This window comes from Eublepharis macularius, chromosome 15 (assembly GCF_028583425.1).
Source record: "Eublepharis macularius isolate TG4126 chromosome 15, MPM_Emac_v1.0, whole genome shotgun sequence".
Classification (NCBI taxonomy): domain Eukaryota; kingdom Metazoa; phylum Chordata; class Lepidosauria; order Squamata; family Eublepharidae; genus Eublepharis; species Eublepharis macularius.
Window position 1 is genome coordinate 18,170,123 of NC_072804.1, and position 24,596 is coordinate 18,194,718.

Sequence of the window (24,596 nt, forward strand, 5' to 3'; positions counted from 1 at the left end):
GCCTGGAAGATGGCCCCGTAACTTGACACGGCCAATCTGGCCACCTGGTTACATGCAATGGTAACATCAGGACTTGGACTGTTGTCATGCACTGTACATTGGTTTCCCCTCTAAGTTAACTTGGAGACTCCAGTTGGTGCAGAACGCTGCAGCTCAGCTATTATCAGGAGTTAGAAGGAGCATGAATTTTACTCCTGTTCTGTAGTCATTCCTTTGGCTGTCTATCAGTTACCAAGCTCAATTCAAGGTATTGGCTATCACATTCATATAGAGCAGCGATGGCGAACCGATGGCATGGCCCTCTCTGTGAGCATGCGAGCCAAGTCGCCAATCGCTAGGTCCAGGGCTCATTTGGAGGGGGAACGCCTGCAACGGCGTTCCAGTAGCTCTGAGCAGAGATCACATGGGTTTTGGCCCTGCCCACATGATTCCTTTTCCTCAAGGCTGCCTCCCTGCTGCCCGTCTCTTTAGCAGCAGGAAGCAGAGGCAGCAGCCAGGCTGCTGGGGCTGGCTTTCAAAAGAAGAGTAAGCTGCTTTGATTTAACTTGCTTTACTTTCAGTCGTGGCTCTTGAGTGAGAGAGAGAGAGAGAGAGCGCTTGCAAGCAGGGCTGCTGGTCTAAAGAAGGGTAAACTGCTTTGGTTTAACTTGCTTTACTTTCAGTCGTTGTTCGTGAGTGAGAGAGAGAGGAAGAGAGAGAGAGTGCTTGCAAGCAGGGCTGCTGGTCTAAAGAAGGGTAAACTGCTTTGATTTAACTTGCTTTACTTTCATTCGTGGCTCCTGAGTGAGTGAGTGAGAAAGAGAGAGAGAGAGAGAGAGAGAGATGTTAATTAGTTGCGAGGGACAACTGTATGAGTTGTTTTTTCTTAACGAAAACCTCAGTATTCAGGTTTAATTGCAGTGCTGGCACTTTGAAATAAATAAGTTGGTTTTGTGTTGCAGTTTGGGCACTCGGGCTCAAAAAGGTTCGCCATCACTGATACAGAGTTTCATTTTTGTCTTTGCTGCTATGTAGATAAGGTCTAATGCAGCAAAGAAAGAGGGTGTTACCTGAACTTGCACTTAACATTGATTTCTGGTTTTAATTGATCTCTGTTTTAATGGAATTTTCCCCATGTTTTGATAAATCTGTATTGTATATATAATTGTAATGTACCTAATTTTTATCTTATCTAATGGTTTTTTGGTAATTTTGTGATGGTCTATGGCTATACACAAAAAACTCTGAGCTGAACGTACAAAACTCTCCTGGCTTTCCTCAAACTATGCAAAACTGAATACTTCAAGAGGGCTGTAATATAAGGAGGCTGTCTCAAAGAGGGATAAGGAGTGACCATATACTTTGCTACCATTGCTGTATGTATAATCCTATTTGGCAGATCCTATGCTGTTTAAATATGTCAGTCTTACAATTATTTATGCTCTGTTTCTTCAACTCTTTACTGGATTTCTGTTAGTTTTAAATCTTTGCAAATTTTATGTGTATAATTTGGTGGTAGAAAGTGCCGTCACATCATAGCTGATTTATGGTGACCTCTGCTGGGGTTTTCAAGGCAAGAGACTAACCAAGGTAGTTTGCTATTGCCTGCCTCTGCAACTCCAGTCTTCTTGGAAGTCTTCTATTCAATTACTAAGCAAGGCTGACCCTGCTTAACTTCTGAGATCTGACGAGATCAGGCTCACCTGGCTATCCCGGTCAGGGCATGTGTATGCCCTATTACATGTGTATTGAAATGTCTTTGAAATCACTGTACTGACCCACACTATGTAATCTGATTTGAGTCTCAGCGAGAAGGGTGAACTATAAATAATGCATAAATAAATAGACAGATCAGGGAACCTCTGTACAGATCTTAAAATGTGACGAATTGAGGGCTTGTTTAGGGTGTAGCCCTTTCTGTTAAGAACAGTTCTGGAATACAGGAAGGAAGAAGACAAAATCTCCTACTCAAAAGGGTCAAGGCAGGGTGCTTGATCCGACAGCACTATAGCTTGGATGCTGGCCCAAGTAAAGGCTAGGCTTACCAGTTGCCCACCAGTGGCAAGCAATCTCCCAGGGGGTTGCCTGGTTGCCCACCGTTCACTGGCAATTGGCAGGAGGTGGCAACACCCCCCCCCCCGAGATTGCCCTTCAACAACAGATATCCCAGGAAAGTGCACACCAGGCGTGCTCCCAGCGGGGCGTGACAATGTCACTTCCTGAAGTCACATCATTGTGCTGGCCTGTGTTTTGTTGGGGCCATTCTTTTTCCCAAATGGGCCAGAATTAGCCCCGTGAGAAGTGTGGGAGGACAACTGTGACTGGTGTGATAGTGTCACTTCCCAGAAGTGACATCATCATGCCTCCCTGGGAACGCGTGCCCACTTTGCACGTGCAAGAGGAAGCTCCAGCCAGTAAGTCCTGGGTCCCCCACCTCCCGCCAGGAGAGTATAGGGGCCTGGGAGCCCTAGTGAAGGCTGACGGTAGGCTTGTCAACATTCAGGCGGGGCCTGGTGATCTTCTAAAATCACAACAGATTTCCAGACCACACAGATCAATTCCCCTGGAGAAAATGGCTGCTTTGGAGGATGGAGGGATGTGGTGCCTCCCTAAACCCCACCCTCCCTAGGCCACACACCCCAATCTCCAGGAATTGCACAACCCAGAGTTGGCAACCCTAGCTGAGGGTGAACAGAGGCCTTAAATATTCGTGCAAGGACGTGGAGTTACCGAAGCAGGCTACCACAACTCCAAGGTACCGGGCCTACTGTGACACTCAACTGCCTACTCCTGCAGGCCTCTTCTGAGCCTTCGGCCTCATCGCCTGACAAGGAGGAGTTGATGCTCTGGTCCATGGCAAAGAAACAAAAGGACCGATGTGGTGTAATGCTTAGAATGTTGGGCTCGCATCCAGATTCAAATCTTCTCTCTGTCCTGGAAGTAGAGTTGCCAGGTACCCCTCACTTCCCATTGAGAGGGCGGGGCACCTGGCACTTACCTTTTGTGGAGCACCAGATCTTCTCATGTACGTGCCCCGGAGCCAGCATGATGACATCACCATGCCAGCCACGCAAGCATTCCCACGCTCTGCACGGGGCCGATATGGCTCGTTTGGGGTCCAAATTGGTGCCAAACGAAGCGCGGAAATGCTTCCACAGGCAGGGCGACGACTTCACTTCTGGAAGTTATGTTGCCACACTGGTTGGGAGCGCGCATACAGTGTGCACTCCTGAGGTGCCTGCTGGTGGTGGGCAGCCTCCAGGGGCATGTCCCCTCCCACTGATCGCTGGGCGATTGGCGGACGAAGGGGCAAATCCGCGGGAGCTTGCCCACCACTGGCAAGCCCCTGGGAAGCCTACCTGGAAGCTCTCTGGGCAACCTTGGGCCACTTGAATGCTCTCAGCCTTACCTCTCCTCACAGGCTTATTGCGTTAGCGTAAGAAAGAGAGGCTTACAACGTACGCTGCTCTGGGTTCCCATTAAGGAAAACGATGGAATATTAATGAAGTATATAAATAGAATTCAGCCAGGAAGGCTTGCGTCTGAAAAGAGTGAAGCTTCAATAATTGTTCAAGAATTGGCAGATTTAACTAAGTGACATGGTTTCTGTGGCTTTAATGAAAGTGTATAAAAGGGATGTTTTAAACTGTGAGAAGTTAACAACAACATTTGATTTATATACCATCTTCAGGACAATGTAAAACCCACTCAGAGTGTTTTCAAAGTGTGTTATTATTCTGCTCATGACAATCACCCTGTGAGGTGGGTGGGGCTGAGAGAGCTCGGAGAGAGCTGTGACTGACCCAAGGTCACGCAGTTGGCTCAAGTGGAGGAGTGGGGAATCAAACCTGCTTCTCCAGATTAGAGTCCCACGCTCTTAACCACTACACCAAACTGGCCCATCACTGTGCACCTACAATAGGAAATGGTTCAGTCACTGAAACCCTATCTGCTACAAAGAGCTTGTGTCAGGGTACAAAGGAGGAAGGATATTTGTTGACTGTGGAGAAGAGGGGAAGATGGTTGGAATAGCTTATCATGCAGGGGATGGGCAGCTCTGTATCCTTTTGCACATGGTAACCCCCCCCCCCCCCGGTGACTCAGTAATGATCTTAAAGTGTCATGCTATCTGGAGCCAGCAATTAAGGGATAAATTACCCGAACCATTACTCACTCGGTGAAATGCAGAATTATTTAATCCAGTGTCCTGCCATTTTACAGCCCGTGTTGAATAATTAAGTAATATTCACAGATCCTGGTTAGTTATTGCTCCCTTAGGAAGAAAGAGCCAGGTAGTCAATTTGCTTTGGCTACAATAAAAAATGTTAATACTGGAGAATTCGCAAGGGGTGAACTGAAGATCATTTATGATTTGGGATATTTGTTTCTCTGTTCCTGGAACGGGTTGCTGTCTCGATGCTGCTGCTCTACATTTATCTGGAATGTTCCCAGACACAGCCTAGTACTCGTGTTATTTTTAATAAGTGTCTTGTCTTTAAATATCACTAGGGAGTGAACATAAGATACATGGTTCTTACTTTCACATCTGTTCGTTTGCATAATGGATGATGGACACGAGGAATCTGATCATCATAAAACAACAATAATTACATGCTATGGGACAGTTGGAAAAGAATTCCAGTGTATGCCACTTCCTCAGGGGGCACAACCCCAAGTCCCTTGTCACCTGGCAGTTCGTGGGCAGTGCCAGGGACTTATTGCTGACCCTCATACTGGACTGTGAGCTAAGCTACAAGAGATGAATTACACGAGGAGGAGCACGTGAAGGGAGTCGCAATGTTAGCCGGGAAGCTGAGTTTTAAAAGAGATCGGAAGGCTTTGTCAATTTCCCCTCTCTACAGAGCCAAGGAAGATGCTCCTCAGGGCATTTAATTTCCTCTTTGCCTCCTAGAAGGGGAGGTGAAACTGACAGAGCCTTCGGGAGGCAAAGAGGAAATTAACAATTCCTCTGAGCAGAGATCTCCCTGGCTCTGTAGAGAGGGGAAATTGACAAAGCCTTCCGATCTCTTTTAACACTCAGCTTCCCAGCTAACATTGCGACTCAATTCGCATGCTCCTCTTCGTGTAATTCGTCTCTTGTAGTTTGGCTGTGAGGCATCTTTGAGGGAGATTGTTCTCTACATTTTTTCTCTTGGTTCTCTTTGGTGGATTGTTCTCTAGATTTTCTCCTCTTGACCAATACAGTTGGGAGCCCAGCTAGACTGGCCTCCCTTTTCTATTAAAAAAAAAGGCTACCAACCTACGCAAAAATTGAAAGGAAAAGAGGAGTCTAACTAAGTTTGGAGACATTCTCTACAGCATTCAGCTCAGGATTAACATTGTCAGTAAGAGAGAGCCTCTTACTATGAGACAGTGGGAAACTTTATAGACAAAAAACATTAAATTTACAAAGAGTCATATGTTAAAAGAGAATTGGTATAGGTAGGATGTTTTCCCGATGGTATATTACACTGAAAGATACTGAAAAAATGGATAAAAATTATAAGGGAAAATATTGGAGATGTAAAGAACATGACACTACCTTTTAACCTTTATGGTGGACCTGTAAAATAACTTTAAAAAATTGGAAAGAAATACATGACATAATGTAAGAGATCTTGAAAATAAAATGTGCTCAGGATCCAAAGACTATGAGCGGAACTACAAGAGGCAAAAGGCACAGGTTGGACACTAGTCAGCTTCCCTCAAGTTTTGATGGGAAATGTAGGCATCCTGGTCTTGCAGCTTGGCCAACGGACTTTTCAACTGTCACTTGCCCAACATTCCACCAAGCTGCCTACATTTCCCATCAAAACTTGAGGGAAGCTGACAAGTGTCCAACCTGTGTCAGGCATCACTTGTAGTTCTGCTCTATGTTACTGGCCATTTTATCCAAAAAGCTGGTTGTTGCCCGAGATGAGAAGAATGGGGAAATGAACTAGCAGACACTGCTACAATGGCCAAATTTTGACCCATATCAGAATTTCAAGAAAGAAGTATTATGCATATTATATTAATTTAGATAAGTTGTGGTGGAAGAAGTTTAGAAGAATACAGCAGAAGTTGTATAACTTAATGTAAATGGAGCAATTTCCAAGTAGGCCTGACTGCCAATTCCCTGCAGGCCTATATTTCCCAAGAACCTTGCCAGCTTTACTATTGGACTAAGGAAAAAGAGAGGGAAATGGAGGGGAAAGGAAGGCTAGTTGAAACCAAGGAGGCTGAGCCATGGCAAAAGTAATATAAGGCCCTCTGGATGGGGGAAAGTATTCTTCTGCCAGGAATTGAGTGGCAGAGAGAGGTTCCATCTTCCCATTGGCTACCATCTTGAGCTGTTTGTTCAGATTTACTAAGCTTCTTTTTAAAACTTTATTCCAGTTCACTCTCCATCTTGGTGTGCACATAGGATATGACGGGCATAGGAGAAATTTTTATATTCATGTTTCTGCTCCCGTTGTGCACGGCCTCTGCTATAAAGTGGGGCCTGCACATGTGTGGGTACTTGAGCAGGGCCCTTCTCACAGTCATGCATGTCAGGCCTACCTATGACCATGGACATTTGTATGATACAGGATGAATATGGACCAGTTATTTGCACAATTATGCACATAACCTCTTGGTTAATCAGTGAATTGATCCTAAAGTGTAACATCTTATAAGTGCCAAGAGGAATTTTACCAAATATGATTACCCAGTCAGAAATCTAGGGAATCAGAGGAGTGGTAAAGTTCTCCTCACTTGGCAGCTCTACCACTTTACTCAGGCCTTTCCATGTTCATCACGGAAAGGTGACATTGGGTAAAAAGATTATCTGTATTGTCTAATCCTGTGGAACTGGAAGGGGTTTTTTTCTGGGAAAAGAGGTGGTAGAATGGAGTTCCGGAACCTCTTGAAAATGGACACATGGCTGGTGGCCCCGCCCCCTGATCTCCAGACAGAGGGGAGTTGAGATGGCCCTCCGTGCCGGTGCGGAGGGCAATCTAAACTCCCCTCTGTCTGGAGATCAGGGGGCGGGGCCACCAGCCATGTGTCCATTTTCAAGAGGTTCTGGAACTCCGTTCCACTGCGTTCCAGCTGAAAAAAAGCCCTGGGAAGTGGGATACCTGAAGGACTATCTGTTCTCACGTAAACCTGTCTGTTCTGAGGCCCTGCTCTGAGGAGCTCCCATCTTCTGAGATCAGGCAGATTCTGAGATAGAAAACCCTCCTCAGAAACTATGAGAAACTGTGGCCAGTTCCACATGTTCCAATTTTTTCAGGTTTTCCCTGTTCCAAAGTGTCTTTCCAGTCCGCTTCAAGAACTCACCTTTCTCATGCATCGTCCTCATGCATGTTTTGTGGGTATTTGTTGTGGGGGGGGAAAGGTCCCAAAAAGGAAAACGCATTTTTTTAAATCTGTGTTTCGTCACAAATGATGTTGGCACATGCCTGCCCAACTTTCCTTTTTTTTCTTCTTGAGCACATGTGGGATTGCGCTATACCATTGTCCTGTCTTTCAGCTTCGGTAGAAACTGCGCGTGCATAGTACTCTGTTCTCTACTGTTGATTTCCCGCTCACAGTTTTAAATGAAAAAAGGGGTAATAAACATGTGAACAGTAGAGTAGCGTGGTCGCACAATTCCATATTTAAAATAAAATCAGAAATGGCATTCTGGGGGGTTTTTTGAAATATTTTTTATTGTTTTTCCACACATACATATACAAACATGAGACAGTTGTCACTTTGCTTGTCGATATCTATTATCTATTTCTTTACCTCTTATATTTCATCTTGTTGCATCTTTAATTGTGAGTTCTATTATGTCATTATACAGTTAGTCTTGGTATCATATTTATGTTTAAACATTGTAATTATTTGTCATCCATTTGTAGAAGGGATCCCATGTTACAGAGATGTCTTTTTCCATTTGCCCTTTCATTAACAATGTCAATTTATCCATTTCCGCCGTCTCCATTACTTTTGTTATTAATTCTTCTTGCTGAGGGATTCTTTGTTGTTTCCAATAAGTTGCTAGTAAGATTCTAGCCGCTGTTACTATATGGATTACCAAGTGTTCTTGCTCTCTCTTTATATCCGACATACAGTTTAATAAAAAAAATTCTGGTTTCAAAGGTATTGATATCCGTAAGATATTTTGTAATAGCTTATGTACCATTATCCAATATCTATGCACTTCTTTGCAGGACCACCACATGTGGAAAAATGTCCCTATACCTTCTTTACATTTCCAACACTTATTTGACATATTTTTAAACATTTTAGTGTCTATCTAGCATTGGATACCATCTATGGAACATCTTAGTTATTTTAACATTTACTTTCCATATCTTGGTTCACTGTACTTGGTCAATATCATTACCTAAGTTCTGTATCCATAAACTTTTACATTTCTCCACCCCTTCATTTTCTTTCATGAAATGGCATTCTGTTCTCAATGTTATTCCTAGACTGATAGTCCAATTGCTGTGTGATCCAAGGTGGCAAGCGCTGCAGTATGATTGTGTACATAGATATCATAATGGCGCAAGGATCGTATAAAGAAGGTTTAAAGGGGGGGGGGAGGAATTATACAATTGCACGTGTAAGCCAGATGATTAAAGGAGGGGTAATGACGAGAGGAGGGGTAGGAGATTTGTGAAATGGTAGGATTTGAAATGGAGATTTGAAATGGTAGGATAATTGCACGGAAAACCTGCGTCAAAAATAAACACGGACCAAAACAGGTCTCACAAAAAAACGCTTAAATACCGGGATCATCATGACCCGCTGGTGCATGGGAAACGGTGACGTGTGTAATGAGCGAGATAACCCGCCAGAGTTCCATTGGCAGGCCAACCCATTAAGGACGTGTGGAAGTGGCCGATCTGTCGGGTGCCAGATCAAGACATCTTTAGTCTTCTGTGCCTTTGTTAAATGGCTGCTTTGAGCACACCTTGTCTATTTTATTGGTGTTCCTGCTGCTTGCTGTGTGTGTAAAGACTTTATATTTTACTGCTTGGGCTCTTTAATAAAGAAGTTCTGAAAGTGGAAAGGAAAAATATACCTTTTAAAATAAATAAATTAATGTACTTCTGTATATTAACAGTGTTTCTTGTTACTTTCTGTTGTGGGTACAGGTGATATATGCTCTGAACACAAAAAACGATGAGCACGAGGCCAGCATCCAGTCTCTTAAGGAGGCCCATCAAGAAGAGATTCAGCACATCCTTGCCGAGACTAAAGAAACTGTCCTTCACTATAAGAGCAAAGTGGAAGAGGAGCAGGAGCTCCGGCAGCGGATCCAGGCCCTCGAAGAAGCTTTACGGCAGCGTAGGCAGTTGAACGAGGAGGCCCTAACAGAGTTCAAGACGTGCAGGAAACTGGAAGGCAAGAGGGAGCCACAAACTGAGAGTGAATGCACAGAGGAGGAAATTTTGTTCCACAAGGAGCTGTTACAGGTGAAACTGGACTCTGAAAACCGAGTTCAGGCTTTGAACCAGGAGTCAGACAGTCTCTTAAATGAACGGGGACCATTTGATGGAGAGATACTTAATACCAAGGGGAACTTAAATGAAAAACGCAGCATGGAAATGCGGGCTTTGGTCAGCGAGATGGAGAGCCTCAAGAGGGAGAACCAGAAATTAGCTGAAGATTATGCCAAGGCAGCCAGCCAGCTCCAAGCCTCTCACGAGCGAGACAGAGAAGCCTGGAGGAAAGCCATGCAGCAGGCCCTGGCCGATTCGTGCCAAGAGTGGCAGCAAAGGGAAATGGAACAAAGAGAAAACTTCGAGGCCCGCGAAGTGGCGTCACAGCAGCAGATGAAGAAGCTGGAGGCTGACCTGGAGGCAAAAGGCCAGCGCGTCAGTGAGCTGAAGAAACATTCCCAGAAGCTGAGGGAGGCGATGCAGGTAGAACCCAACATTCCTGGCCATGTGCTCGTAAAGTGAGCAGATGATTAAATCTTGAAGCGTTCGGTGCTTTGACTCATCATCTGCCAGCATCCAAGTATATCAAATCACTTCCCGGCATTTTATCTCACTCTTCCCAAACTCTATCACATACCAGCATGATTTAAAAAAAACAATAACGCCCAGAAATCTAGGCTGGAGCGATGCAAACAGGGCTAGAGATACTCACCAAGGACAGGGAACAAGTTTAGTCTCCAACTTGATGGTGTCCTTGGGGCACCCAGAGGTGGACTGGCCCTTAAGCTTACTGGGAACATTCCTGCGGGGCTCCTGCCTCGAAGGGCTGCTTGTGACCCGGATTAAGCGAAGTCAAGTGACCCCTGTGGCAGCAGCTGCGGGATTGCTTTGGACCTCGGCCGCAGCACAGGTGCATGCTGCAGTGCAGTCCCCGGGGATCATTTGGCTAAACTTGCTCCAGGGTTGCCTTGATGTCCCAGACCAGCAGCACTCCTGTTATTTCCTGTCCCAGAAAAGAACGGGCTCTCGTTTTCTAAGGAGATAAGACGGTGCTGCACTTGGGGATAAGAGTTGAGTTCCAGTAGAACTGCAGGCCAGCCCAGACATCACATTGCTCTACCAGTACATTGCCAGAGACACAATGGTGGGAGGAGAAGCAGGACCCTTCTGAAGCCAGTGAGATACTTTCCTTTCATGATAAGGAGTCATGATAAGAACACGCTCCCGTGTTTAGCTCTAGAAAAATACTTTACTGCATATCAGGGTAAAAAAGGTTACATGGGTAGAAAAATAAAGAATAGCTGTCTAGCTACATTTTGCTGGTAAGAGAGAGTAAGCTGGCACAGAGAACAGACTGTCAGAGACACTGAACAGAGAGCAATAAACCTCAGTATATGTTTCTAGCTAATTGCCCCCCAATAAACTAGTTGCCCAGTAGTGAATCCCAGATCTTCTTCATTCAGCATAAAGACTCCCTTTTCTATGGTGGGAAACTTAACTCGACAGCTAAATGGTCCTATGCAAATAAGTTTACTAACTAAGTAACAAAGTAACAGCTAACACTTTCATGGTTGAGCGCAGACCAGTTGCTAAATCCCAACAGTTAGGACCTCTGAGTCCAGGAGTTAGTTTATCTACCATCCCATAGGTGAAAGTTTAATTATTGCAAATTATAAACCTTGTGTGATAAACTGGCAAAGAGAATCAGCTGGGAGGACCCATAGTTGACTTATGGTGACCCCTGGTAGGGTTTTCCTGGCAAGAGACTAACAGAGGTAGTTTGCCATTGCCCACCTCTGCAACCTGGTCTTCATTGGAGGTCTCCCATCCAATTACTAACCAAGGCCAACTCTGCTTAGCTTCTAAGATCTGATGAGATCAGGCTATCCTGGGCTATTTGTGATTCTTCAGGAATCACATGGAGATGCCAGTTATACAGACAGGCACTCCTAAGATTGGACTGTATTTTCCCTGACTTACACCATCTTTGATGTGTTTGTGGGATCTCCCAGCATATGTTTAGTAAAGGACTAAGTAAAGTGTCTGGCATTGTAGCTTGCAGGATACATCTCTTAAAAATATACTTTGGGAGTGTCCAGTTATTCTGTCTTTATGGGAGGAAGTCATTATTCATAATAATTTTGTGTTAGAATGTTAATTGAGTATTGAGGATACTTACGTACTTTTAATCTATTTGCCTGTTTCTTGGAGGCTCACCAGTGGTCAACTAAAATGGACCCTCTATATCCTTACTGTAGACAAAATACTTACATAACAACACTGGAGAGAGAAATGTCCATCTTCTGTAATTCAAGCTTACAACCTTATTAGTATTGAAGGTACGGCATATAATAATGATGGACTTATTTTTAGATGTTTGGAAACCTTTTTATAGATACTTATATATGGACCTGCCACTATAGTTGTCTTATTTTTATTTCTATCTTGTATTAGGTTTGTTTTAAAATTTAAAAATTAAAATAATTTTTAAAAATTGAAAAATAAAGGATTGGGCTTTTGCGGCTTTTTAAAAATGGTCAAAATCTTTTTTAAAATGGTGGCAGCGGCCACGGGTCAAGCCCGTGGCCACTGTAACATCTACTTTGGCCCTCAGGCAACCCGTGAGAAGAAGGTAGTAACAGGATCATTCTTCTATAATTTTCACTGTATTTGAAATTGAAACGGGTCGCATAGGGAGAATCAGGGATGTTCCTACAGCAAGTGCCATGAAAATAATCTCAGACGTGCTTCACATGACATGTGCTTGCAGGACTTGGAGCGGCAGCTCAAGGAAGCCCAGCAAGCGACTATGGAGTCAAAGAGTACCATGAAAACACTGGAGGAAGAGTTGATTATAGCCAAAGAAAGACTCCTGATGCAGGAAAATGAAATTCGGCAGAAAACAGGTAAGAAATAAAAAATGTGGGTCTAGAGAGCTGGAGCAGCATTGTGTGGGTGAGCTGGAAAATCCCGTTTGGTTCTGAAGAGCCCATGTGGGGTAGTGGTTAGAGCATCAGATTAGGATCTGGGAGATCAGTTTCAAATCTCTACTCAGCCATGAAGCTCACTTGGTGATTGATAAATAAATCTTACGTTGGCAGCAGAAACCTAATTAAAGGATTCCATGTTAGCAGAATCGTTTGCAGTGAAAGTGTGATTATAGGTTCTGCTGGTTCTGCTGGCTGGTGTGTGTGCAGCTCCTTCTGTTGGTTGGTATGTGTGCAGAAGAGAAAATAACAAAGCATAAACTTGTTTATACTTACAAAGGAAATAAGAGTTCATTATTGTACCATGCATCTGACGAAGAGAACTTGATTCTCAAAAGCTTATGCTACAATAAAATTGGTTAGTCTTAAAGGTGCTACTGGACTCTTTTTGATTTTGCTACCACAGACTAACACGGCTAACTCCTCTGCATTATTGTAGGAACTCCATACTCTGATAGGAAAGGAGGAGAGACAGATCCTAACTACCTATCTAGTCTAAGGATGGGCATGGATGCCAGGACAAGGCCTGCATCCCTGCTTCCAAGATGGAGGGAGGAGAAGGAGAGAGATGGTGCCTGGAACAAAGCCAGGAAGAGAAGAGGGAGAAGGAGGATGTCACAAGGAAGTCCTGAGAATAGCAATCAACATATCAAAGGGATAGTCAGAGCAGTAGACAGGATGCCCTGACCTCTCTGTCTTTCTAACTTTGGTTTGTCCTCCTCTGAAACCTGAGAAAGGGGACAGCGCTGAGCCCTCCTCTTCCAACAGTGACTTCGAGCCTGTCACACTCTCTCAGCCTAACTCACTTTGCAGGGTTTTTGTGAGGACAAATTGTGGTGGCAGGAGGGGAGACAACCAGGTATACTCTGACCCTTGAGGAGGAAAATGCAGAAACTGACAGAAATCTCTTAATCATAAAGTTCCTAGATGACTTGATGCAAGTCACTATGCTCTCAATCTCTTTGTATCATGTAGGAGCAATAAACTGGCCTGTCTTACAGGGCTGCTGAAAACAAGGGTTGGACCCCCCCCCTCCAGATCTGCTCAAGCCTCTTGCCTCAGGGGAAGGCTCCTTGATCTGAAGGAGAGCACCACTACTGGCAGAACAGATTTGCAGGATCCAACCCCTTCCTGTGATGACGTCTGTGTGGTGCCTTGACCACCTGAAATATGCCATTTAAATGCAAAATGCACCTTATTAGGTTATTCGTTTTCTTAATCAAATATATGGAAAATAATGCATAATGGATGTTTTCTGAAATCCACAGAGACAATTGAAAGGACACTGAATTCCCAGAGCAAAACCAGGAGTGAAGTGGGAGACCTGACGAAACAGATCCTGCACTTCCAGCAAGCGTTGTCCTCCAAGCAGAGCCCAGGGAGCAAAGATGCACAGGTGTGTAAGCATCACTTTTCTCCCAGCAGTATGCGATGACCCGAGTGAGAAAAATTTGGGAACGCCATTCCAATAACAGCTTCTACGGAAAGTAGAACCAAACTGAGTACCTCCCTCCTCACACCGGGGAATAAGGCAAGCCTGAAGGGGGAATGTAGTAGTAGAGTTTGTGGCCAGAGGCAGTTACGAGCCAGATACATAAAACAGTTTAACATGTATCAAAGGGTCGTGTATACAAATCAGCGATTAAACATATGTACAGATATTGACAGATTTAAATGATCTAGGCAGGAAATACCAATCGAATAAAAGCATTACTATCACAGGAAACAGCTCTATCCCGAATTTTCTTGGCTGCTAAAGCGAAAAGAGAGATTTTATAAGAAACAGATGGAACAGTATCAGACAGGATTAAAAGCAGCGTCTCGGAGCCTGAAGAGGAGCTTAGACCCATTAAAAACTCTGCTAGCGCAATGAGAAGAGAGAAGGGATCTTACCATTTAGGGGGAATGTAATTATAATCTAAGCTAATATAATATTTAAGGGAATTTTACATTGAATATATGAGAGAGGTATACTATATATGATATACAACATAAAATAACGGGTTAGTGGATCAGACTTTACATTATAGTGGTTATGCTATATGGTGTTGTGTGCTGTGCTACATTGGTGGCATAGCATACAATATATATATAATATATTACTATAATATATACTATATTGATAGTGTATTTGATGGAGTATATGCCTAAAAGAAAAGAAATAGAATAAGTTTAAAGTAAGAGATAGTGCGATCCCTGCTATATATTATACTATATTGTTATGTTATATTGATATGAGATATACTATATTGATCGTATGTTTGATAGAGTTTGTGTAAAAGAATAAGAATGTGCTTAGAGTAAGAGATATTATGATTCAAAGTTGGTAGGAAAATATAAATGAAATAGATTTAAGTAATAAGAAGGGTTAAGGGTTGGAAAGCTGTTGGAAGTCAATAGAGAGGGGGGAGGAAAAGGGTGGGGGACAGAGTAAGGGGGGAAATGGGATTATATGTGTTAAATTTGGAAAAATTTCTTTTGTTTCCACTCACCAATAAAATTTTATTAAAAAAAAAAACTCTGCTAGGAGTTTAGTCCTTGGCTCTGCATGGAGTGAACAGAAGAATAGGTAGTGTGGTCTCTCTTCTACAACTTGGGCTCCACAAATACAATAAGAAAGAGTTTGAGGTATTTTGGCGTAGTGACCAGCTAGCAGCGCTGTGGGCATAGTTTGAAACCGAATTGAGGTAAAGGCTGTTCTAAGGTTGTGAGGAAGGATATTAACCAAATAGGGGCTCTCTAACATGATCCCTGTAGCTGCTATAGCACAGTGGTTACGTGCTTCGGTTGTGAATCAGCACTTTTGGGGTTCGAATCCCACTGTTGCCATGAGCTCAATAGGTGGCCTGGGGTAAGCCACTCCTCTCAGCCCCAGCTCCTCAGCTATATTGTGGGCATAATTATAACACTAACTTGTTCACTGCTCTGGGTGAGGCACTAATCTGTCTAGAAGAGTGGTATATAAATGCAGTTATTATTATTATTATCCCTGAAGAAGGAATGGAACTACACCCTAACTAAGGAAAGCCCATGTGTTTACCAATCTTCCTGATCCTCCAGTAGAAAACCTTTTCAATGCATGAAGGCAGCCAATAACAAAACCTGTCTTACAATGGCCCAAAGGCCCTGCCCACTCTCTGAAAAGCTCAGCTGGTACCAACAGAAGCATTGGCAGGCATCCGGGCACGATGAGCACTCTGTTGGGGAACCCTCATCTAGAGCTAGTTCAGATGTTTAGAAAAAAATTCACGGTGTATCTTTTTTGAGACAGAATGCAGACAGAGGGCAACATGTCTAAAGGCTCTCCCTCACCAAAACTTCCAGGTTGGATGGTGAGCACTACTTGGTTCACACTGGGTGGACAAAAGGCCATTTGTTACAGGCCTCTTGGCAGTGGGAAAATAAATGAACAAGCCAGTGAGCTGGTAAACAGGCGGTTTTTACTTGAGAGCTGAGTCTCTGAAAGTCTCTACGCGTTACTCAGTACATAGGGATGCTCAAGTGAACCTCATTTTACATGTTCCCCCCTCCAACTTTCCATGCACTTGATCACACAGTCACACTTCAATTTGCTCTGCATCCATTTCCCCCACATCCATTCATTGAAATGCAGATCTTGATGCTTTCTCACACCTTAAAGAAATGCAAATTGGCAATTCAAAGGAACCTACAGTACTTGTTCTCCCAGCAAAAACAGCAGAATTGGTGCTTTGCCCTCCGGAATCACTCGCAGATGCAGTCAGGCAAAGGGAGCTCCCATGAAACCAGCAGTCACGTCCGTTGAGCAAGAACAGCCTGCCTATGAATTGAGGGCTAGACATATAATCCTGCACTTGAGCGTTCCTGGATACTTAGTAATATGTAGAGAGACTCTGAGTCCAAAGGCTGAAACTTTTTAGGGCCAGGAGAAATTCCATTTGACCATCCCTGCATGTCAGTGCTACATGGGCTGAAAGACCTTCTGCCTGGCTGCGCTGGTGGTGCCTGCATCCAGCAGATAATGAGGCTAGCGACTGGCCTTTTTTGCCGGTATGGTGCAGCAAATTAAGGTCCTCTGGCTGTCATAAAACCCAGTAGGAGGCCATATGGACCCTGTGTGTGCACCCAGAGAATAGAGCTGTAGGCTAGCCTGAGGCCATTTGAGTCACTGCTGACTTCCATATCATTGAGAAGAGGTTAATGTTTTTGATGTTGCTCTGGCATCAGTCTTGTCTATTGGAAGAGGTTCAGTCTCTGGTCTGATTGGAAAAAAGAACCTTTAAGATCGGGCTCTGCAACTTTTGGCAATTATAAACTCCATCAAAATTCAGAACCAGTATAAGAAAACTGATTTTCGTAAATGAAACTATTCAACTTAAACTTTACTGATCCACTTGACATGCCGATGAATAATCCATACTACTTCCACAGTTCAGTCACTGGTTTTTGTGAGTCCTTTATTAGGCAGTGGCACACATGAGGTCTCCTAATGAGTCAGAATATGTACAGGAGCATCCTGTGCAGTTGTGTTAGTGCCTTGGCATAAATCTGCACATAGTTCATACTTGAATTACTGGCAGTTGTTCACCCCCTATCATTCCCCTTTCTCCCTCTGAGGCGGAGGACATCTTGGGTGTTTCCCACCATCCAATCGGGGAGGCAGGAAGTAGACTCTTTCTTCCTCTTCCTTTGGTGTGTGGGACCACCCTCTCTCTCCTCAGTTCTTTTCCTGCCTCAGGGGAGAGCAGTTCTCAATAGGCTAGCTAGGCTACCCTTTTTTGGACTATATCCTTCTCTTCAGTCTTCTTTTCTACTTGTTTGTTGTTTATTCCTATACCTCCCTCGTCTGCCCCACTCTCTCCCCAACCCCATTGTTACCTGACTGGTCTACTTCCTTTTCTTATAACTTCTCCTTCAAAAAAAAAAAAAAAGAGGGAGAGAGAGAGAAAGGAGGGTGAGAGGAGAGAGTTTTTTCTCTCGAGAAGAGGGAGAAAACAATGGAGCAACAAAGGAGAGCGGAGGAGTCATCGGACTCAGACGAGTCCTTTTTGGAGAGGGCTGAGGGCTGCTCCCCGGGAACCGTCCTCCCGATGGTGGGGACAGGCCCGGCCGGGTCCGACTCGCCTAGGAGGCTTGATCGGCCCCCCGGCAGAAGAGCGCACGCCGGCGCAGAGCAGCCCAACAAGAAACGGCCCCGTCTGTTGCAGACGGAGCCGGGGACAGCCGCATGCAGCCAACGGGACGCAGAAGAAAGCGCGGCTGCGAGAGGCCCTTTTTCGGCGGGAAAAGACGCTGCGGCCGATCTCCCACCAAGACGCATCGCCGAGGTTGCCAACCTCCCGGCGGGGGAGTCAAGGCAAATTTACTCAGATCCGGCACAGGGCTCTCTCCACGGCACTCCTGATGATAATGTAAGTGCTTCCAGCGTATCCCCCCAAATGCTTGCAGCCATTAGAAGGTCTCTTAGAGAAGAGCTAAGAGCCCTTTGCCAAACAGAAGGCCCAGGGAACAGTTCCTCTTTCTCAACTGAGCTTCCAGGAACGTCCCAAACTCAGAGTAGCGTGCCTGCCTCCTGGCCAACTAAAGCAGCTAGAAAGCAGCAAGGAAAGACCCCAAGATGGGAGGAGGAGGACCACTCTCTTAGCGAGGTTTCTGATGAGGGGGAGTTCCTCTCAGAGGAGGAACAGGAAGCGATCCTGGCCACTCCAGAACAGTCCAACAGGCTGTTTCAAATGGAAGACTATACATATTTATTGTCAAAAATCCTTTCAGCCCTGGATCTGAAGGAGTCTGAAAAGGGGGAGGAGGAGGAGATCCCCTCCCAGGGTTCAAAGGGGAGACCCAAAGGGAATAAGGAGTTCTTCCCTAGATCAGAGAGCAACCCCAGAGTATTTCCTTTTCCAGAGTACTTTGAGCGACAACTCAAGGCAGAATGGTCCAATCCAGCTGCCAATAAGCAGATTCCCAATGTGATGAAAAAGCTGTAAGTGTTGCCTAACTATACTGCTCAGTTCCTGCAGGTTCCCGTGATTGACGCGCCAGTGGCCGCTCTCCAGTCCCAGGGACTCCTGTCTGAAGATGGGCAAGGGATGATAAAAGATGGCCTAGACAAAAAAGGCGAAGCGGTGCTAAAGAGGGCTCACGAGGCACTGGCTACGTCCATCAAGGCATCTTCCATAGCCTCCATGGTGTCCAGGGCCGCAGTAGTGTGGACCAGGAGGTTAATCCAGCTCCTTCCAGAAAACAACAGGAGATTGCTGGAAGGAGCTAACAGGATACTGAAAGCTTGCACCTTCACCGCGGATGCCACCTTAGACGCAATGACTATGTCCTCCAGAGCACTGGCATCCTCCTCATCGGCCAGACGACTCTTGTGGCTTTGCGCCTGGCAAGCGGACCTTCAGGCCAAGCTCATCTTGATGGCATACCCTTTCCAGGGAGACAAACTCTTTGGTGATCAACTAGAGAAGATTCTAGTGGAAACCAAGGATAAGAAAAAGGCTCTTCCACGATCCTTGAGAAAACAGGAGAGACGATCTTTCGGATTTCAACCATTCAGATCGCAGTACACCTTACCCAGACATCGCCAGGACCACAAACGCAATTGGTCAGGGGCCAGACCGCAGTCTCGGAGGGGAACATTTCAGGCAAAATTCAACAGGCAACAAGGTCTTCGCGGCAACAAGCACGACTCGGAGGATAAAAGCCAGAAGCCCTGACTCTCAAGATGCTTCGGTGGGGGGAAGACTGCTCATGTTCCATCCCACATGGGCGGAGTCCAAGGCGGATGCCTGGGCATTGGAGATTGTATCAAAAGGTTATCTGATAGAATTTCATTCCTTTCCACCGGAGCGATTCATAATCTCACCCCTCAAGAAAGACCCACACAAGCGTCACATCACTATTCAAGCAATGCAACATCTTCTACGGATAGGAGCAGTCGAACACGTCCCTGCAGACGAAAAGGGGCAAGGGGTGTACTCGATATTCTTCACAGTCCCCAAAAGGAACGGGGACTGGAGATCCATCCTGGACCTAAAGTATGTAAACAAATTCATCAAGCTGAAGCGGTTCAGGATGGAGACTCTCCGATCCATAGCGGAGGCCTTGCAACATGGCGAGTTCTTGACATCAATAGATCTTACCGAAGCGTACCTCCACGTACCCATCGCTCCAGCTCACCGGAAGTTCCTGAGATTTTGCGTACAAGACACACACCTGCAATTCAGAGCAATGCCCTTCGGACTGGCAACGGCACCCAGGGTATTTACCAAACTGCTAGTGATACCAGTGGTCAGACTCAGGGAGAGGGGATTCCAATTACATCCATACTTGGACGATGTCCTGATAAGATCCGCCTCCCGGGAAACGTCAATCAGAGAAACAACGGAGGTCATTCAGGTCCTGGAGGACCATGGCTTTCTTATCAACAGATCCAAATGTTCTCTTCAACCGACTCAGCGCCTGGAACACCTGGGCCTCACCATAGACACCAGGGAGGGCTGCATGTTCCTTCCCAGAGAAAAGAGGATAAAACTCATTCGCTTGACTTCGGAGGTCATCAAACAATCATCATCCTTACTAATGGAACTATCAAAATTACTGGGCCTGATGGTGGCACACTCAGAGGCAATTTATTGGGGGAGATTCCATCTCCGACCGCTGCAGGGCTTGTTACGTCCGTTCCAGCTTCAGATAGCCCGCAAAGCGATCCTCAAAGTCCAAGTTCCTCTCTCGGTCAAGGAAAGCCTGCGTTGATGGACGGTCGAGTCCAACCTGCTCCAGGGCAAGAGCTTCCTCACTCCTCGATTCACTCAGATATTCACCGATGCCAGCTTAAAAGGTTGGGGAGCAACTCTAGAGGGCTCGCCGACACAGGGAGAGTGGTCCCCGAGAGAACGCGAACTTCCAATCAACGTTTTGGAAATGAGGGCGATTCTGCTAGCCTTGAAGTTCTTCGGCAGTCAGGGGACACTCGAACACGTGCTGATCAGGACGGACAACATCGCAGCCAAAGCTTATCTCAACAAACAAGGGGGAACCAGGTCGTCCCGCTTGCAGCGAGAAGCCAACAAGATTGTCAGCTGGGCAGAACGCAACCTCAAGTCTCTACAGGCAGAGCACATTCGAGGAGTACTCAATATCCAGGCAGACTGGCTGAGCAGAGAATCCCTACATCCCGGAGAGTGGGCTCTGAAGAGAGAGATCTTCCAGATGTTGTCGGAACACTTCGGGAATCCGGAGGTAGATCTGTTCGCATCTCACAAGAACAATCAACTTCCAAGATTCCTGTCGCGGTATTTCCATCCATGAGCAGAGGGGACAGACGCTCTTCATGCACAGTGGCCTCGGGGCCTTCTGTACGCGTTCCCCCCTCTGCCGACTATTTTCAGGCTCCTAAGGAAAATACAGGAGCAACTTGCGATAGTGATCCTGGTTGCACCTTGGTGGCCAAGAAGACCATGGTTTGCGACACTACAGCGGATGTCGGTAGCTCCACCTCTCAAACTCCCGAACCACCCGGACCTACTACAGCAGGGTCCAATATGGCACCCCCATCCAGAGTGGTGGGCTCTGACCGGCTGGAAATTGAGCGGGACCATCTCCGACTAGAGGGTTTCCCTCCGAATATTATAGCTACGCTTCTAGCGTCAAGAAAGGAGTCCACAGTCCGGATTTACAACGCAGCCTGGAAGGCATTCCACCGCTGGTGTAGACGAAAACAACTTGATCCTACAAAACCCACTAAGTCTTCTATACTGTCATTCCTACAAGAGGGATTAGATAGAGGATTACGCCCAGCTACGTTGAGAAAACAGGTAGCTGCTATAGGCACGGTGCTTCCAACGATAGAGGGAGTTCCTCTAGCTTCCCATTATCACGTAAAGCGATTCCTGAGGGGGGCTACCCTTCTAAAACCTCCGACGGTGCATAGGTTTCCAACTTGGCGCTTAAGCGTGGTTCTCTCGGCACTCACACGACCTCCATTTGAACCAATCAAGGAGATACAACTGAAATGGCTGAAGCTAAAAACCATATTCCTCGTGGCTATTACTTCGGCTCGTCGTATTTCAGAGCTGAGTGCCCTGTCCGTTCGGCCAGACCTATGTATATTTCATAGAGACAAGGTTGTCCATAGGACCGATCCATCCTTCATGCCTAAGGCATACTCTATGTTTCATAGATCACAGGAAATATGTCTTCCTTCGTTCTGTCCAAGGCCGAGCCACCCAAAGGAACGTGAATGGCATAACCTCAACGTAAGGAGAACTCTTAAGGCGTACTTGATAAGAACTGAATCGATACGCCTTTCAGATTCACTTTTTGTCAATGTTTCTCGCCCAAAACTGGGACAGCGAATGTCGTCCACTGCCATAGCTTACAGCATCAAGTCGTGTATACAAGAAGCTTATAAAACGATGAAGATGGAGGTTCCATCAGGGATCACAGCGCATTCGGCAAGGAGCGCAGCTACAAACGCTGCTCTCAGAAGGAATGCCTCCATAGAAGACATTTGTAAAGCGGCTACCTGGTCTTCGTCGTCTACATTTATTAGACACTATAATATGCACACTTACGCTTCTGCAGACGCTGCCTTCGGACGCAGGGTTCTTCAGCATGTGATAGAGGACGAAGGCTCCGTCCCACCCAGGGCTTAGTACACTGCTTTGGGAGCACCCAAGATGTCCTCCGCCTCAGAGGGAGAACGGCCCCTTGGATACTCACCGAGAAGGGTCCTTCTCCTCTGAGGACAGGAGGACATCTTGCCCTCCCGTGAGCTTCGTCTGTGTTTTTTCCCTTTTGTCTGAGTCCTGGATTGTTCTTTATATGTTCCGGCTATGCGATGACCTTTACTGCCGGTTCTTGTTATGTGCATGTGTTGAACAGTGTTGCACTTTGTTCTGTGTTCCTGTGTTCTTTCTATAGATTACAGATTGAGATAGTTATATAACAATAGAGAGTACAAGATACTGCTGAGGGGAGTCACCCGAACTGAGGAGAGAGAGGGTGGTCCCACACACCAAAGGAAGAGGAAGAAAGATTCTACTTCCTGCCTCCCCGATTGGATGGTGGGAAACACCCAAGATGTCCTCCTGTCCTCAGAGGAGAAGGACCCTTCTCGGTGAGTATCCAAGGGGCCGTTCCATACAGCACCTCTAAAATGCCCTTTGGTCCCTTAAAAATCTGTGCCTGCCATTCCTTTCATGTAGATTGGTTATTCTAGCATCCCAACTACCCTGCCAATATACCGTAACTTAAAGATTTGCTTTTTCTTTTTAAAAGAGCCATTGTCGCTTCCCTACCGAGCCACATTTGGCTCTGGGACTATCGCTTGCAGAGCTCTGCTTTAAACTAAGGAATAAGGAATATATATTCCCAGGGCTTTTTTTCAGCTGGAACGCGGTGGAACGGCGTTCCAGAACCTCTTGAAAATGGGCACATGGCTGGTGGCCCCGCCCCCTGATCTCCAGACAGAGGGGAGTTCAGATTGCCCTGTCTGGAGATTAGGGGGCGGGGCCACCAGCCATGTGACCATTTTCTCCGTGGGCAACCCACTGAGTTCCCCCACCTCTTTTCCCAGAAAAAAAAGCCCTGTATACTCCTATATATCGAACTCAGTGTTTTGGTTAATCCTTTTAACCTTTTACCGCTTTGCAACATGGGGCTGTTGTGATCGACTCTCGAATCTGGATTATATCGTGTAGCCCAGAGGAAGTACAAGTGCCGAAAAAGAAGCGATTAAACAGTGGCACAGGGAAGAGCTTCGCAAAATCAAGCATGAATCGGACGAGGAGAAAATGCATTTGAAAGAGCAACTAGTGAAGGGACTGGAAGATCTGGTAAAGAAGCATGCTCTTGAACTCAAAGCAGGTCAAGCCGCCATGGACATCGACAGGAAAAAGGGGCAGAAGGTGGGCTTGTGCTATTAATAGCCACAGTGATTCATTTGTTCCTTTAAATCTCTGTGGTCATTCTGACATCATTCAGATTATTCTCACTAGACAAGGAGCTTTAAATCACAACTAGGATTTTATGGCTATGTTTTTCTTTCCAAAAAAATGAGCTAAGCTGATGTCTTCCTATTAAATAAAAAGCTCCGGAGAGAAAGGAAGGTCAGCTTCCCCTTGACATAATTCCTCTTTTCCTGGCACTGCTCCTGCCTGGCCGCCCAGCTAGTGACATGGTTCTTCTGATGGATGAAATAGCTGCCCCAAAGGATACTGGGGCAACAGAGACCTGTTCTGATGGATGGTTTCCCTTTGAGTTTTAAAGCTTGAGTCAGATTGATCAAATTCCCCAGCTGGCAAATAATTTTATTTATTTTTGATCATGTCCTATTTGGGAGTGAGCAAGATCTGGAGAGCCCATTTGTGACTTGATGAACCAAATTTCCAGCAGAAAGCTTTTTGTAAGGCACTTCCTGCCTGGCAGGAGCCATGAAAGAGGCTTTCGCAGAATCCAGCCTTTCTGGATCTTTCATTCATTCGCATTTGCTTTGTAAAGCTGAGGTTCATTCGAGCCTTTGTTCTTATGGCCACGGGGGCAGAGAGAGCCAGTGAGCTTTTCTTCTCTGTTTTAGCGAGCATGAAAGAAAGTGGGTGATGAGCCCTGGATATCCTTCGGCTAGGCGTGTTGAGCGTTCTGTCAGAGGCAAGGGTTCTTTGAAGGATTTGGAAAGTCAAGGAAATTCACAGAGGAAAGATACTCTGGCAGGATAAACAGAGTTTTAATTGAGAGAAACAGGCTGTCCACGATACAGCAATTCAAACACAGGGGAAACAAAACAGCCGCCCTTACACACTACTGGGCGGGCGATCTTCATACAGAAACCAGCACATGCCTGAGCAGAGCAGTGCTGGCTCTCCAGGCCTCATTTTCCTGCTCATGTACCAAGCGCAGTTTCCCAGGATTAGCAACTCCTGACAAACTGCGAGGTCACGCTGTTCTGGGGCTACTGTCTGCACCTGACAATGACAAAATAGGCGACCTGTACAACCTACCGAATCCCTTCAGATTTTCCCGCTAGACTGTGCCCTTAAAATATTTTGATTATTTTACTTTATGGTCACCTTACATAATTAAATCCCACACCTCTCCAGTCCTATTTGTCTGCCCACCTTCTCATTTCAAACTGCTGGATTGTTGCTGGCAGGAGGATAGAGTTGAAGGGAAAGTAACAAGTTGTGCTTGGAGTGGCTGTAATTTTTTGCCGTGCCCCCATGCCTTTCTTGCTGGGGACGGTGTA

General features: G+C 45.7%; 1 protein-coding gene across 2 annotated transcripts in view; it reads left to right on the forward strand.

The window, feature by feature from the left end:
- The window catches only part of FAM184B (family with sequence similarity 184 member B), a 124,216-nt gene that overhangs the window by 36,109 nt on the left and 63,511 nt on the right, over positions 1-24,596 (forward strand). For both annotated transcript variants that reach the window (XM_054999585.1, XM_054999586.1), the window contains exons 2-4: positions 9,096-9,866; positions 12,154-12,289; positions 13,639-13,766. In XM_054999585.1, coding sequence (XP_054855560.1) covers positions 9,096-9,866; positions 12,154-12,289; positions 13,639-13,766 — 1,035 coding nt within the window. The remainder of the gene's footprint in view (positions 1-9,095; positions 9,867-12,153; positions 12,290-13,638; positions 13,767-24,596) is intronic.